The sequence below is a fragment of the Nuphar pumila genome, chromosome 10 (genome assembly GCF_984573655.1).
Source record: "Nuphar pumila chromosome 10, dmNupPumi1.hap1.1, whole genome shotgun sequence".
In the NCBI taxonomy this organism is placed as follows: domain Eukaryota; kingdom Viridiplantae; phylum Streptophyta; class Magnoliopsida; order Nymphaeales; family Nymphaeaceae; genus Nuphar; species Nuphar pumila.
In genome coordinates, this window is record NC_143258.1 from 103864397 (window position 1) to 103880425 (window position 16029).

Here is a 16029-nt window from a genome sequence, read left to right on the forward strand (position 1 = left end):
AATTTTTTTGACAGTAACTCCTGCTGAGAGCATTATTCAAGTTGGAGTAACAGCTGGGATATTATCTAGTGGAAAGCTCAACTGTTCACCCTGATTGAAGGCATTTGGAAAGGACAAAGCTGAGTATCTTCCTTTGACCAGCATGAGACAAGACTCTTTCCGTCCCAGGGTTGCCTCTTATAGCAGCAGCATGAGACAATAAAGATTTAACAATAAGAAATATGGACAATGACATCCTTAAAATGAGTTGGAGCATAACACCAATAACACTGATGGGGAATTCACTCATTTAGTTATAACATGTTTGCTCAATATGGTAAGTGCTAATTTCTCTTCTTTGATTGTGAATGAACTGAGTTGTCATATTGATAATCTTAATATCCTCATCCCCATGGAAAAGGAGACTGAAAAGAAAGCTTTTCATCTTGTGATTCTTGTATGCATTTGGTTAATGCCAAGCTCTTTTTATAACAAATGGTAAAGAAAAAGAACATGAACATGTTACATTTCACTCATACAAACATTGGGAGCAAAATCAGCAGACATCCAGAGGCTGGAAATAAGAAGGAATTTTACATGCAAAAGATGGGATGCAAATTATATGCCCACAGATGTATTTGAAAAGGAATTGTTATGCATCATCTTCAGCAGACTCCAGCCTGGCTCTTTACCTGTTGATGCAGAACCAGCCTGTCAAGCTTCTGTATTATTCATACTTTCAAAGACATCACACGCTTCAAAATCCAATCATGATGGGGGTAAGAGGTAGAGTTAGTTCCTGTTGCCGTATGCCTGCATCCAGCAAACCATCAAAATAGCTGATCAGAGTGCTCCGATCAAGTTAAAACTAAAAGCAATTTATACTGCTTAAACTTGAAATTGAATTTAGCATGTTTTGAGTACCCCATTACACCATACACACCTCTATGGCAACCAAGGATCTGCAGTAATTGGTGTTTGTGAGCACGGAACAGGTGGAACCACATTCACTGTCTTTTAGAGACATTACTGATCTATCAAGCTTGATTGCACCTGTATACTGATAGCCTTTGCAGGATGAACCTACTTGTGAGGATGATGACCTTTGCATCCGAATGCCACGAGGAACGCTCCTGCTTTCCGTAGACGTGCGCCTTCTAGATGATACTCTCTCAAATGACTCAGGCCTCTGCTTTGGTGCACTCTGTGACCGTGCCTTAGCTTTCGAAGACTCTGTGTTGGCCATGTAACTGGGGAAGGAGCTGTAGTCATGGGAAACAGACTCTGCATATTCAATTCTAGAACCTCCAAATGAACCTCTGCTCGAATACGGCCTGGATATTGCTGAGAAGTACTGTGGGCTGCTCTGTGCTGTTGTGAATGAGAACTCCTCAAAATGTCCGCTGCAGGCCCGCGGGCTGAGATCGGTGAATGCAGTTGATGGAGCAGGGGATTGTGCGCGGTCCAGCTTGGGAAGAGGCGGTAAGGACCTTCGGTGTGTCGAGAACATCTGCTCAGATTTTTCAAGATATGCACTTGAACTGCTTATCCTTCTCTTTGGGATTCCCCTGCTTTCGCCTAAATCCATCTCAACGATTTTTATGTTCTCATCTGGGCTTCTATCCATGTCCTGAATGAACAAAGTTGAAATTGCAGCTCAATTAACAGTTCCATCTTTTGACTGAAATTTGATCTCCCCAAAAAGCACTGAACTACTAAGCATTGTTGTTAAATACCGTGAACCCTTGGTTTATTTTCTCTTTTGAAATGCAGCAAACTCTATTGATGCTTATGTCGGTGTGTGTTGATTCATTCTGTTTGTTAGATGTTGGTACGTTTAAAAATTTGCAACTTTAACAAGATGAGAATCTTAAATATAGGAGAAATGTTCAAGAGAGAAGTGATTACATATGAATGCCTGAATCTGTGGTGTTCATGAGTTGATCTCCTGTGAGTGGATAGTCTCTGAGAAGCAGGCGGCGATTCCTCAACCATTCTAATTCTCTGAGCCCGGGCTCTGGACTGAACAGTCACAAGTGCCTGTATACACCTGAGAGTAGCAGCAGTTTGCCTCCTCACCAGGTGACCCCTCACCAACGCCTGCAACTTCACCAAGCCTTTAAGTGCTCTCAAGGCCTTTCTTGCCTGCGTGGAGCAATGCGCGGAGTCAGTAATTTTGAATTTATTGACAAACAAAATTTATTCATGAGAGAGAGGGGGCCAACCAGATGGGCACGGAAAGCAGCTTGGATCTTGATGGCAGCCATCTCTTCAGCAGGAGTTGGTTGGTGTGGGGTGGCAGTCAGCAGTATGACAGCAGCAGCAGCTTGGGCAGCAGCAATGGCTGCATCAGCGGCTGCTGCTGTTGCAGCAGCAACAGCAATTGCATGCTTCCTTTGCTCTGTTTCAGTCTCACAGAGGGATATATTAGATGTAGTTGTATTAGCAGCAGCAGCAGAAGCAATGGAATCATTTGAATTGGAATCCTTGTGAGCAGATCTCCTGAAACTCCATCTGCGCTTCTCTTTTGGAGGCTGGCTTACTGCTGAAACTGATTGATTCTCAACCTGAGACAAACTCTGGCTCTCTTTCTCCTTTTCCTTGTCTTTCTCCTTCTTGTTGCTCCCAAAGAAGCTTCTCAGCCATTTACTGGTTTTTCTCATTGTTGCTGCTAAAATGAACCAGTGTAGAATGATGGGTACTTTGTATGAGGGGCAGCCATGGTGAGAAAAGAGAATAAAAACAAGAAGGTGGCTATGCAGATCTGATAGACTTTCTCTCTTTTAATAATCTGAATCCATCTATCTCTGTCTATATCCATCTGGTTATCTGCTCCCCATCATGATCTGCCCATTTTGTTTATGTGTTGCAGTTTCTCGTTCATTGGTTTGACTCTGATGCTCGAGGCAGCTCTTCATTTTTTACTCTTTCTTTGTTAATGGTAAACTCTATTGCAAATGGGGGTCTATTTTATTTGAGAGAGAGAGAGACCCACCCCTCCTAGTTCTCCATATTGACCAAATTGCCCATACTTAGATTTATGTTAAAGAATGCAATATGATTGTGTCAACGGGTTGGGTTTGTTTCGGACTGAGATGGAATCAGACTTGGATTAGATTTTTTGGGTATGGTATCGGATCTGGACCCAGGTTTAATTGGGTTTACTATAAGAGAAACCATACCCAGACGCGATAAGAACTACATGAACTAGACCCTGTAAAATAATATTTTTTTATCATTTTTACATTGAAAATTTGCAGGTCTTAATCGGAACTTGGGTTGGATCCGGGTCTAGTATAAAATTTCACAAACTATACTTTGGTCCATGTATTAATGGGACCTTCGGATCCAAACCCAAGTCTTCTTATTTGTCATTATATCCAGACCCTGTATGGTTTAGTCCGGGTAAACCCGACCCGTTGACACCCCTAATTATGCAGACACATTTACAGGATTTTTGGATGCACACTCGGAAATTGCATTATGCTTCATAACTTCACATCCCACCTTATCCCATTTATCTGAAGTGGGTGCAGCCAAACACCAGCGTTGTTCAATCTGAACTGGTTCAGATTGAATCGTTCCTTTCCCTTGCCGATATGATTCGGTCCTTTTCAAAACTGGGACTTTGAATTGGACTAATTAAAAAACAATCTGATTTGAATCGATTTGGAATGATTTAATTGTTTTTCTGAAAAACCGATTCACTTAATGAACCGATTTTAACAACATTGCCAAACACCACCTTAGAATTTTTTACCTCTCTCTTTCTTGTTTGGAAGACAAAATTTCCAGAGATTGTTGTAGATTTTACAGCAGTTTGCAAGCTGTGAGGAAAAAAAGGGCACAAGCTTTGGTATTTAGAGAGGGAATCAGATGTTTGTTGGTAATTTCATGTAGTCACCAATTAAGAGACAAACTAGTGTCGCTGTCACGTAAAGAGACAGGTCAGAAGCCATGTGAAATGGAGTCGGTATCCACACAGGTTTACAGGTGGGGGAATCCTTGCTAACTTATTATTCTGTTTTAATATTCATAACTTCTTCTGCAGTTACTTTTTCTTGGTTTTCAATTTTCCAAATAATCTTTCTATATATATATTTATACTTTTATGATGATACCGTACCGTTATAACTTATGGATGATACACTTGATTTGCACATATCTAAACTCCAAAAGCAAAATCTAACCTTTGAATCATGTTGCGCATACTCTATTTATGAGTTAAAGTTGACTGAAATACGATGTTTATACCATTTTAAACCACCCCATTGATTTTTCAATGTCTCAAAAATGAATCTTATAATGTATTAGACTTGAAAAGACCATAATAAAGCATGCTAAACAGATCTATGTTAGATCAACCGGTTGGTGGCTAGATCCATGAAACATGAGTGTGTGCCACCATATGCTATTCTGCTACAAAACTACCTTTATATATATATATATATATATAGAGAGAGAGAGAGAGGTCATATACCAATATCCCTAGTTCTGTTGTTGATATCTATCCAACTAAAATGGATTTTATATTTTCTTTAATTATACTTAATTTAACCACCTAAGATTATATAAATGAAAATTTTCATATATTTTTAGCATGATTGGTTCATTATCACAAGTGGGTCATTTTTCAAATCAGATCTAATGTAAAAAATAGGTTGGCAGTCACATGCTTTGTTCTGTCTTGCTTTCTTTTGTAACTAATGTTGGGTGAATGGAAGCAGTATAAATAAATTATACGACTCTCTCTCTACAATGGTATGTGGTTCTCTCTCTAGAAGGGCTGAAAGATAAAATGGTGAACAATGAAAATCATGTAGGATAACATAAAAACAAAATTTCACAGCAGAAACCGAGGTGGTATATCCTGTATCCATGTGGACAAAATTTCACAGCAGAAACCCAGGTGGTATATCCATGTGGTAAGCGGGGTCTTGTGTCAAGCTGAAGGCCCAGGATCGAATCCCTCTGCCACATGGAGTGGCTGTTCTGGTAGGGGTCCGCCTAAACCCCAGCTTGCCTTTTAAAAGAAATAAAAAAATTACAGCAGGAACATGACTTTTGGGGTTCCCAAAATAAATAAAAAAAGATCATGATGAATGAGGACTATCATTGACACAGATCCCGACTTCAGTCCCCTACAACCTGACCGAGACCTGACTCATGGTTCTGGTATGCTTTTGGCTTGGGTAAGACCTGTAGCTCCACCATTCAACAGAAGATCCGAACTGGGTCCAAAACAAATAAAAGGCCCTTACTGAGTGCAGCCCAGTTATTTCTGAATGAAGGTGAGGTCGAACTGGAGATGGCCCTAAACCTTTTGTCTTTTACATGAAGTGGCTGCACTTGGGCTCGAACCTACATTTCCTTGATGATTGCCCCAACACTTTACAAGTTTATTATAAAAGAGAAAAAGAAAATTCACATGATATTTTTTAATGGATTTACCCACTTAGGGAGGACCTGGATGAGTCAAGAATCCAGAGAGCGTGAATCAATGTTGTCATGATCGGCCCTTAGCCGATTTATATGGGGCCGATTCACCTGTCATTTCAATCCAATTCTTTGAATGTTTTCAAAGGGGTTAAAATCGTTATTTAATATTTTTTAAATATTTTTTATTTTTTAATAACATGTGTCATTTGCTGGTAAAAAATTGTCTATTCACAAATGACTCGATTGGATCCGATTCACCTGGTGAATCGATTTTAACAACATTGGTGTGAATCCAACAAAGCTAACACATTTGCAGCCCTACAAGTAACCAGGTGGCAGATATTTATTTTTGTTTCTTCAATTTTTTGTTGGTGGGATTGCAAAGTTAGCCCTTGTTTTGGGGATGACTGAGATAAAACTGCCTCCCTCATTGATTTCATTGGTATAAAACCCGAGACAGCTCTTGCCCACAAGGGTGTGCACCCAGCTTCGGCCTCATAACAAAGGATGCAGAACCATGAATTTTGAACTTGTGACATCTTTTATTAGAGATTTATTATTTTTTTTTTAGAGATGAGCTTGTGACATCCGTAACGTTCATGATTTACCCCTACCAGATAAGCAGGGTTCTTAATTCATTAGCAGAACCATAAAAACCATGACATTGGTTATGGTCCAATAATCCAATTGTTCAAAGTCCACACTAAATTCACTCACAGGTTTCTTAAGCTGGACCTAGGTACGAGTCAAATCCTAATAAGGATCAAATCCAATGTTGTCAGTATCGGCCTCAATTGACCTGTATGGGCCGATACGGGTCGTATCAGCAGAAAATCCATACGATAGTAACCTGAATCGTTTGGCCAACCTTTTATGATGTTCATTAGAGATTTTATTGAAAAAAAAAAAAACACAATTGAAGGAGAAGATTTTTTTTGGGGGGGTGGTGTATGAGGTGTGAAAACGTGATGAGGTTTACTGGGGCACCCAAGTCCTGGACATCTTAGCCTGGATCCCATTATGAACATCATAAAAGGTCTAGTTGTAGCCAGAGTCTTAACCGTCAAAGAACAAAAAGGACAATATGTTAGTTCCAGTGTCAGTGCTTGGCGGGATGTTCAAGGACACTTCTGTGAAGTGTGAACTGCCTTGGTATTTTATTCAATGATTGTTTATTATTTTTTCTTGAGCCCAATAGTGGTCCACGTGAAGGGGGTTTGGAGGGAGGAGGGGTTGCATTTGGTGCAATGGTTGGGATAGTAAGGAAGGTATCTGCTTTGAATGTCATGAAAATCCTTTTGTTGTTATTCTCTTTTTCACTTTATTCTCCCATGTTGCTTTGATCAATCACGTTAGGTTATTCGGTTATTTAAGTGCAGCGTGAGGCTTGCACCATGTGATACCAGTGAGACATACACAATCTCTCTCTCTCTCTCTCTCTCTATATATATATATATATATATATATATATATATACGCCCACTGGTTGGTTGGTGGATTCTGGCTATTATTCTTTGTATATGTGTAGCGCTTTACGTTTAATTGTCTAACAAGCAAGAAGTATCATACGTTTTCATGATTAACATGATACAAAAGAAAAAAAAAGAAAAATCAATCTGTTATATGGTACTTTTTAAAAGTGTATTAATAAATGAAAATATATTTGCTACAACAATTGTAGGTATAATTGACCAGAGATCTCATTATGCAAGTTGTTTTGACTCAACCTATCGTTTTTTTTTTTTAAGAATTTTATTATTTTTTTGAAAGAATTCAACATCGTCGATTTGCTAGAGATAGATCTTTGAACTGCTTTTTAAGCTGAAAAAATTTGATGAATTTTCGGCCATTGATTTTTTCATCCCCAGAAAACCTACTCTGGTATGAGAATCTGACAATCTAATTAATGTTGACCCCTACTAAAGCGAGCATGTAGATCACATTCATGGAGTCAGATTTGTAAAAAAAAAATGAATTGCTAAGCCATTTGTACATATGAATGGTTGTAGCAAATATATTCTCTTAATTCTAAAGTAATATAATGACACAAAGATTGTTTGGAATACCAATATACAAATTACACTTGGAAGAAATGCACATTAAGTGAAAATGTGAGCTTTATGAACAATCTTCCTGCCATTGTATCATGAATACATGCACAGACACATGCATATATGTCGTCTTCTTTTTTATCAATTTCAAGATTCAGAATTTTATAATATGAAGGACTACTGGTTGCCATCTAGAAATAAAACTTTATAGGTTGATGAGATTTACTTTGTAGATTGATAATTAAATCAAAGCAAAGAATTTATGCTTAGGATAATGATGTGTGTTGATGAAATGAAGGGCCGTTAGTTGCCATTTAGGAAGCTTTATAGGTTGATTATATTGCTTTAATTTGTTAGTAGAAGTTGTACATTGATAATTAAATCAAAGCAAATATTTGTTTTTGAAAGAAATCAAAGCAAAGAATTTATGCTTGGGATAATGCTGTGTGGTCACAGTCTCCTTGATAATTACGGCCTCCAAAGTAGTTTGCCTCTGGACTGCATTATTCCGTTTTGCAGAATTTAACTTCTTTTGAAATCCTTCTATCATCATGTTCAATTGTTATCTCAACCAATTTTTCCAGCTTTTTATCAATTTGGCTATCAATTGTGAGCCTATATTTCTTAGGCAAGAGGGAAAACTCCCATCATTGGCCTCACATTGGTAGGCTTTCGGTTAGTAAAACCCTTAAGGTCCCCTACCCACAGGGGAGTATGCCCAGTTTTAGCCTTACCCATCATAGGTTTAAAACTGTAGTCTTCCCATGTCAAGTAACAAACTATATGGTCGCTCTTGTGGGCAAATATGAGCCTATATTTGAAGGATAGTATCATACTACTTGGTCATGATACCATTATATCATAATGAGTAAAAAAGACCACTTTTTCACTTTTTTTAGTAGATAAAACCTTAAATATGTGATCTACAAGGTTGTTTAGTAGGAAAAAGTCGAGTTTAATTTGCACCTCTGCAATTATGATGTATAAGCAAATTTATTTGATGGCTTTAAAACCTGACTCATGGTGTTTGAAAATTTTCAAGGCTCAAAGAAGTGTTTTTACATTAAAAAAAATGATCCATGATGTGATCCCTAGCAAATAGACCATACTGAATGCAGTCATGAGGTTGGATTGAGTAGATACAGTTCGAACCATAATTTTCAACTAGATTGGAGGGCCATGGTGCCATCATCAAACATTAATCCTATATTTAATAGCATAATTGTGAAATAAATTATAGTTCATCTTTAGGGTATGCTAAGAACTTTCTTCGGGGGGATCTTAGGGTCTGCCATTTTCTTTATATACTTTTTTTTTACTATCAATGGTTCTTATCTGATTAGCTGGATCATGATCTTTTGTTCATTGTTTTTTAAAACTAATTTCATTACTGAAAATGTGGAAAATTAAAAAGAGAAACTAGGACATCTTCATCTTGTAGATTCTTAACTTGGGATGTCTTCCTTTATAACATTTTCTGCTTTTTCTGATCATGCTGGGTTGGTTAGGCAAGGCCCTCTCCCGGAAAGTGTGGTTAATACAAAGATCTCATAGTTGGATAGAGCTTTATATACTCTACCATCAACTTGCAGAGTCAAACTATTCATGCTCCTTCCAGATCTAGCGTATGTTACAAATATAGCAATTACTTTCGATTTTATTGCGATCAATTGATGAAAGTTGAAGTTGAATGAGATAGCTGGATGATTAGGTCACACTATGATAACAAAAGGGTCTCTAGTTTGAATCCCCCATGGAGACTATCACCCAACTTGACTAATAAAAAAAATGTAACTCTGCAATAACATTAATATAGATTCAAAACATTACTTTTTGGATAGATAATGACTGTATCATGATACTACAGGGTGCCTGTGTGAACCATCGGGGGCTCCGCTTGTCTGGTAGGAGTAGCTAGTGCAAGTCACCTTCTGTTGGGACGTTGCAGGTTCAAAACCCAATGGTATAGTTGTATAACTGGTAGGGATTTGCTTAACCCCAACGTGTGTGAGAGAAAGGGAAAAAGAAAGAGATAGATTTCTCTTTTACGTCACTCTTAACTTTTCACAAAGGGCGCATTTGGGTGCCACTGAAACCAAAAAAGGGAGCACATTTGCTTATCCATACACTTTTATTAGGTCCAGTGCAGAGTGCCAAACAATGGACAGTGGAGAATAATACAAACAGCTCATCACTATTCAATATAGCTCAAAGTGGAGCAAGTTGGGAGTGAGCTCGTTTGACTGTTGCATGTGAGCACACCACATCTTCTGGTGAGATGTGGACTGACCAATAATTTAATAATTTACAAAGTAGCTTTTGATTCTTCAAAGCATTAATCATTTTCTTTTCTTCAAGTGCCATATGATGTGGTCCATGGGGTTAGATCTCCACTAACACCATAAATAATAACCATCTTCACTGTCTTTGGAATGGCTTCCCTATTTTGGATATAATATTTCTGTTTGGGTGTGCTCTAGGGTTTGGCTTTCTTGAACATCTTGGTATGGATGGATTAGAGTAAAGCCATTTTGGGATGAGTAGACCCAAATTTGTTCAAGAATTGGGAAGTATCTCTCAAGCTATTTGATGACCCTTTTTAAGGCAAAACATAGAGGCCTTATCTCTATCATGGTTCTTGGTGAATTGATCTTTGGTTACCAACCCCCATTGCTGGACCGATTTTGTTCATTTTGGGGCTGGTAAACCAGACAAATGAGCTGATCTTATGGGGCTGGGAAACAAGATCAGTCACTTGTGACTCAGCTCGTTGGACTTGGCTCAACTCACATAGGCTTGTTAACTAGTAACAAATATATATTTTTTTGAAAGGTAAGCTGGGGTTAGGCAGACCCCCACCTGTTATTATTCAACGTACCACTGGGGTTTGAACATGCTAACGTCCCACTACAAGGAGACGCGCACCGACAACTCCTACCAACCATGCAGAGCCCTCGTTGGTAGTAGTAACAAATATATGTTATATATATTTCACATTATAGAAGGTAGATTGTAAGTGTTTGGTTTGCATGCAACAAGTTTAGAGTTACCATTGTAGTGGTCACCCGCGTGCTGGTTACCTTGTTTCGAGACGTTGTAGGAAAGTTACTAAGACATTGAGATGAAGGCACCAGATCAAACCCTGCTAGCGCATGTAAGGCATGATGGTCAACCGCGTGCACCAGTACCTTGTTTTGAGACGTTGCAGGTTCAAAACGCAATGGTATAGATGTATAACTGGTAGGGGTCTGCCTAACCCCAGCTTGCCTTTCAAAAAAAAAAAGTTTAAGAGTTCAAAACCTATTGTTTACAACTTTAAAATATTATATTTATTGTGTAAATGTATCCGGTTTGAACTTGATTCAATAGGTTTAGAGTACAATTTCTATTATTTTCAATTTTAGAAAATATATTTTTAATTGTTAATGAGCCAGCTTGAACTGACCATTTGTTCAAGCTTGGCTTGACTTGCCACAGAATGAGCTGAACTTGAACACCCTTTATTCCATTTCTTTATATCATATATAAGCTCTATCTAGTAAACTCAGCTTTGGCACCAAGGTTTTGAACTCATGACATCCCTTTAGCTTGTCAACATTAACAAGTTGCCTCTACCAGATAAGCTGAGCCCCCTTAAGTGTCATACCCAATGTTATCAGTATCGGGTGCATATGGGCCGGAATTTCGATAAGCTGCACGGCCAATACAGCTAATTTTTAATAAATATAATAAATACAAAAAAATTTAATATTTTTTTTAAATTATTTTAATAGTTTTAACATGTGTCACGTAATGATTGATAAATAATAAATTTTTATTATTTTTGGGCCGATACAGAACGATACAGCTGACTATCGGTATCAGCCGATACAGCTGAACAGCAGCCTAACGATTCAAGGCCGATACCGATACTGACAACATTGGTCATACCATTGACACCATTGCATTCATTGAACACAAAACTCCTAATTTTTACAAAAATGTCTGAAAATTTCTTGACAGAAATATCCTATGATATTTTAAAAAATTAGATTTTTGCGAAGAAATCTTAACACAGGACTGTTAAAATGATTGGTAATAAAAAATACAACAAATAAAAAACCTAATAAATTCACTATAAAAACTGTAAATATAAAAAAAAAATCAATCTATGTTATCATGATCTCATCTCAAATTTAAAATTTGTATGAATTTGTAACAGAATATACAAACATTAAAATATAAGAAAACGTATAACTTTGAAAACCCAAAAAGATTGGAAAATATATAAAAAAGTGTTTTTATCATGATAAAAAAATGTTATTTTGAAAATAACTGAAATTTTGAAAATACCACACTTTCAGGAATATTGGCCACTGAAAATATCGCGACGAAATTTCATGATATCGCTGATATTTGTTACATGGTTTCATTCAACACCAGCCAATATATTCCTAAATTTCGGATCAGGATCCGACCCAAACATAACAAACCAAATTCCTCCAAAGTCCGAACCTAACGACCTGAAAATATGTCCACCCTAGCGATAACTCCGCCGCCAAAACCCGCGGCGGCCGCGCCGCTGCCCGCGTGCTCAGCGCCGCCGCCACGGGCGGCGCTTCCTCTGCAGAGTCTTCGGTCGACGGGACGCCTTCGACAGGCCTGCGCCTGCCTTGCCTTCTCGGGAGCCACCGGAGATCCTCGCTCCGTCGCTGCCCTCCTCTCCGAGGCGGACTTCGACGACTACGCTCTCGTTCTCGCAAGACTCCGCCTCCGCCGGCGTCTCCCCTTCTGGAATTCCCTCATCCGGGAGCTCTCTTTGGGCCAACACCCACATAGGTGCCTCCTGGTCTTCGCTCAGCTGCTGGACGGTTGCGAACCTCCGAACGACTTCACCCTCTCGCTCGTCCTCTCGTTCTGCGCGAGAGTTGGGGCGGTTTCGGAGGGTAACCAGATTCATTCCTACGTTTTGAAGGTCGGTGGTGGGCTTGATGTGTACGTTTACACTGCGTTGGTGCAGTTCTACGCGGGTTGCGGGCGGATTCGGGACGCTCGCAAAGTGTTCGATGGAATGCCTCAGAGAAGCGTTGTGTCTTGGAACTGCATGCTTGCTGGTTACGCGAAATCCGGGTCCTGGGGAAAGGTTTTGGACCTTTTCTGGAAGATGGTTGATGAGGGTTTTGTGCAGCCCAACGGGGTTACGCTTGTGCGGGCAGTCACCGCCTGTACGAGATTGGGGGAGTTTTCTCGGGGACAGCAGGTTCATGGGTATATTGTGGAGATGGGAGTCCAGATGGACTTGAATTTGAGTAATGCATTGATGAATATGTATGTCAGTTTTGGCGAGATTAGAGTTGCAGGGGAATTGTTTGTTGAAATGGCGGAGAGAGATGTAGTCTCATGGACAACCATGATTAGTGGGTATGCAAAGGTTGGTAGTGTTGATCTTGCTCGGAAAATGTTTGACGAGATGCCTCAGAGGAATACCGTTGCATGGAATGCGATGATTGCGGGTTATGTTAAGAATGGTTGTTTTCACGAAGCTGTTTTGCTCTTTAAAGAAATGTTAGTTGAGGATTTTCATATAGATAAAGCTACCCTTTTAAGTGTCTTCCAAGTTTGTGGGCGCCTGGAGGATCCACGTATTGGTAGAATGGTTCATGGGTATGCAGAGAAAGTTGGAATGGAGATGAGTGTTGATTTGGCAAATTCAATTTTGGATATGTACTCAAAATGTGCATGTCTAGATTGTGTCAAGTGTTTGTTTGAGAGGATGAGTGTGAGAAATGAAATCTCTTGGACTTCAGTGATTGTTACCTACATAAGATGTGGGGAAATAACTACTGCTCGACAACTTTTTGATGAAATGCCCAGTAAGGATTTAGCTTCATGGAATGCCATGATTGCTTCTCATGCCCAGTATGGATATTTTAATGAGGCCTTGGGTTTTTTCCAGCAGATGCAGAGAGAAAGGGTAAACCCAAACGAGATTACCTTGGTTAGTGTTCTCTCAGCCTGTGCTGGGGTAGGGGCTCTCGAGCAAGGGAAGTGGATACATGCTTATATGGATAGAACCAAGAGAGTGATTGATCCTTATCTAGGTGTTGCCTTGATAGACATGTATGCAAAGTGTGGAAGTGTAGATCTGTCACTGGAAGTGTTCTATAGCTTGCCTTTTAAAGGTCTGTCAACATGGAATGCTATGATAGCGGGGCTCGCAATGCATGGTCATGGGCAGCTGGCTCTTGAGTTATTTGGATGCATGCAAGAGGATGGCATCCATCCTGATGATATTACATTTGTTGGAGTATTGAGTGCCTGTAGTCATGCTGGTTTATTAGACGAGGGTAGGCGCCGTTTCAAGCTAATGACTGAAGTTTACGGTATGCAACCACAAGTTGAACACTACAGTTGTATGGTGGACCTCTTTGGTCGATGCGGACTTCTAAATGAGGCAGTGGAGTTCATTAAGAACATGCCTGTTGCACTTTCTGCTCCATCTGTTTGGGGAGCCTTACTTGGTGCTTGCAAGGTTCATGGTAATGTTGAATTTGCAGAGCAAGCTGCACTGCAGATCCTTGAGATGGATCCTGATAACGCAGGAGCATATGTGCTCCTGTCGAATGTATATGCAAGTGCTTGCAAGTGGGATGAAGTTGGAGAGGTCAGGAACAGGATGAGGGGGGTGGGGGTACATAAGTTGCCTGGCTGTAGTTCAGTTGAGGTGAATGGTGACATTCATGAATTCCTTGCAGGGGACAAATCACACCCTAGAAGTGAAGAGATCTATAGGATGATGGATGAAATTTCTAGGCGTTTGGAGTTGACTGGCTATGTCACTAAACTTCCGTCTCTCCTAAAGGTAGAGGATGATGAAAGAGTGGAAGAACTTTTTTATCACAGCGAGAAGCTTGCAATTGCATTTGCGCTCATAAGCACTAGATCAGGGGTGCCAATAAGAGTAGTGAAGAACTTGAGAGTTTGTGAGGACTGTCACCATGTTTCTAAGCTCATTTCTCAGCTTTACAACAGGAGCATCATTGTTAGAGATGCAAGAAGATTTCATCATTTTAAAGATGGGTCATGCTCTTGCAAGGATTTCTGGTGATACCAAAATCTTGGTGGGCAAATGTTTTTTGTAGACAAGTTTTTGGTTAACATAAAGTTTGAGTAACTTGTCTATAATTTGCATTTTTATGTGAGTAGTGATGCAAATGGGCCGGATCTAAGGAAGAGGTTTTGTAATTTTTGGCTGCTCTGGAGACCCAATTTTGATGGAATCATTTCATATTTGGAGTCATGCCAAAATCTAGTGTTTTCAACTCATTTTAAAGTTATTATAACTTCAACTTCATTTTTTGCTTTAAAATGACATCATTAAGATTTTTATTCAAAAGTTCAATTAAATTAAATGGTCTTAACTTTTCAACAAACAAAAAATCAGGTCAATTGAGTCAAAAGTTATGACCAAAATAAGGTTTGTTGTTCAATAAAAATCTTGTTTTTCATGTATGGCTCACTTTGAGCGCATATTTTACCGAATTTGGTTTTATACTTAGAAATGAATTAAAGTAGAGAATGTAAACTTCTAAACGCATCAAAAATTATATCAAAAGAACATCCGAATAAATAGTTATGGTCAAACAAATTAACATGTCGGTTTGTTTTAACCTATTTTACTAACGGCAATCCAAGTGTCGTCAGCAAAATGTTATGATACATGGATTGTTGTTATTTGTACTTGTCGTCAACGGTCTCCCTTGATTAAAAATATGTGCTATTTAGAGAGAAACTACCAAAAACCTTTTCTTAGCTCTCCTAAAAATCGAAAATATGGTCTACCATAATCCTAAACCACGGAGATCATATATAGCCTATCTAATTCTTAAAATTATGCTAAAAGGATCTTTCACCAATCGAAAAAAGCTCTTTCAAACACATACTAATAGGATCCTCATCTCACCTTTGGATGAATCTGGATCTTTGGATCTCAAATTCATAAGATTAAGATCCAAAATAGACAGAGAAACCTATAAAATTGGGGTCTATTCTTATTTTAACATTTGACAATATAGAGTATGAGATCTAGTCGCACATACACTTTGTCAAAATATATGGACAACTAGACCTAGTCCACCTAGCTTAACTAAGCCCACATAGCATAGCTTATGATCAAGATCTCCTATCTCACCGACCTTAGGAGCCCGCCCTTATCGAGAGTGTTACCCAAGTTCTACCATATTCATCATGACTTAGAAAATGTCTACCTAAGCCCGAGGTGAGATTTGCTTTGCTTTTATTGTTTATTTTATTAATTTTATAAGTGTGAAGCTCCCTAACCTTTGCATATTATTCGTATATTTTTTTGAGCTTTAGTCCACACCAGCTTGTTTTTCTTTTAGGACTTTTGTGCAAGGTATGTGCACCCGTAAGTTAAAGCTTGTGTTGAAGATTTTGCGCTCTTGGTGCTCAACGGAAGAGAAAATGCACAGTTTGAATAGTGAACCCTACAACTTCTATCAATCTCAAATTTGAATCCATTTTTTTTAAATTAAAAACTTCTTTTGGAAAACAAATTTTT

At 38.8% G+C, this 16029-nt stretch overlaps 1 protein-coding gene and 1 pseudogene across 2 annotated transcripts; one reads left to right on the plus strand and one right to left on the minus strand.

The window, feature by feature from the left end:
• Window positions 1–554: 554 nt before the first annotated feature.
• LOC149827718 (protein IQ-DOMAIN 19-like) lies at window positions 555–2642 on the minus strand. The gene is made up of 4 exons (XM_090018564.1): window positions 2205–2642; window positions 1888–2124; window positions 923–1609; window positions 555–792 (listed from the first exon to the last, which is right to left on the minus strand). The coding sequence occupies exons 1-4, from the start codon at window positions 2640–2642 to the stop codon at window positions 772–774; spliced, it is 1383 nt and encodes a 460-aa protein (XP_089874690.1). The 3' UTR covers window positions 555–771.
• A 9337-nt stretch (window positions 2643–11979) lies between these two features.
• LOC149827719 (pentatricopeptide repeat-containing protein At1g08070, chloroplastic pseudogene) lies at window positions 11980–14797 on the plus strand (annotated as a pseudogene). The gene has a single exon (XR_016434692.1). The product of XR_016434692.1 is annotated as a pentatricopeptide repeat-containing protein At1g08070, chloroplastic pseudogene (transcript).
• Window positions 14798–16029: the final 1232 nt, after the last annotated feature.

Bases quoted from the DNA above. Each gene is read 5' to 3' on its own strand.
- LOC149827718 (XM_090018564.1), bottom strand. From the start codon at position 2,642: ATGAGAAAAACCAGTAAATGGCTGAGAAGCTTCTTTGGGAGCAACAAG. The intron at 2,125-2,204 runs GTTGGCCCCCTC...TGCTCCACGCAG, and splicing joins CTGCTTTCCGTGCCCATCTG to GCAAGAAAGGCCTTGAGAGC. The intron at 1,610-1,887 runs GTAATCACTTCT...TTGTTCATTCAG, and splicing joins ACAGATTCAGGCATTCATAT to GACATGGATAGAAGCCCAGA.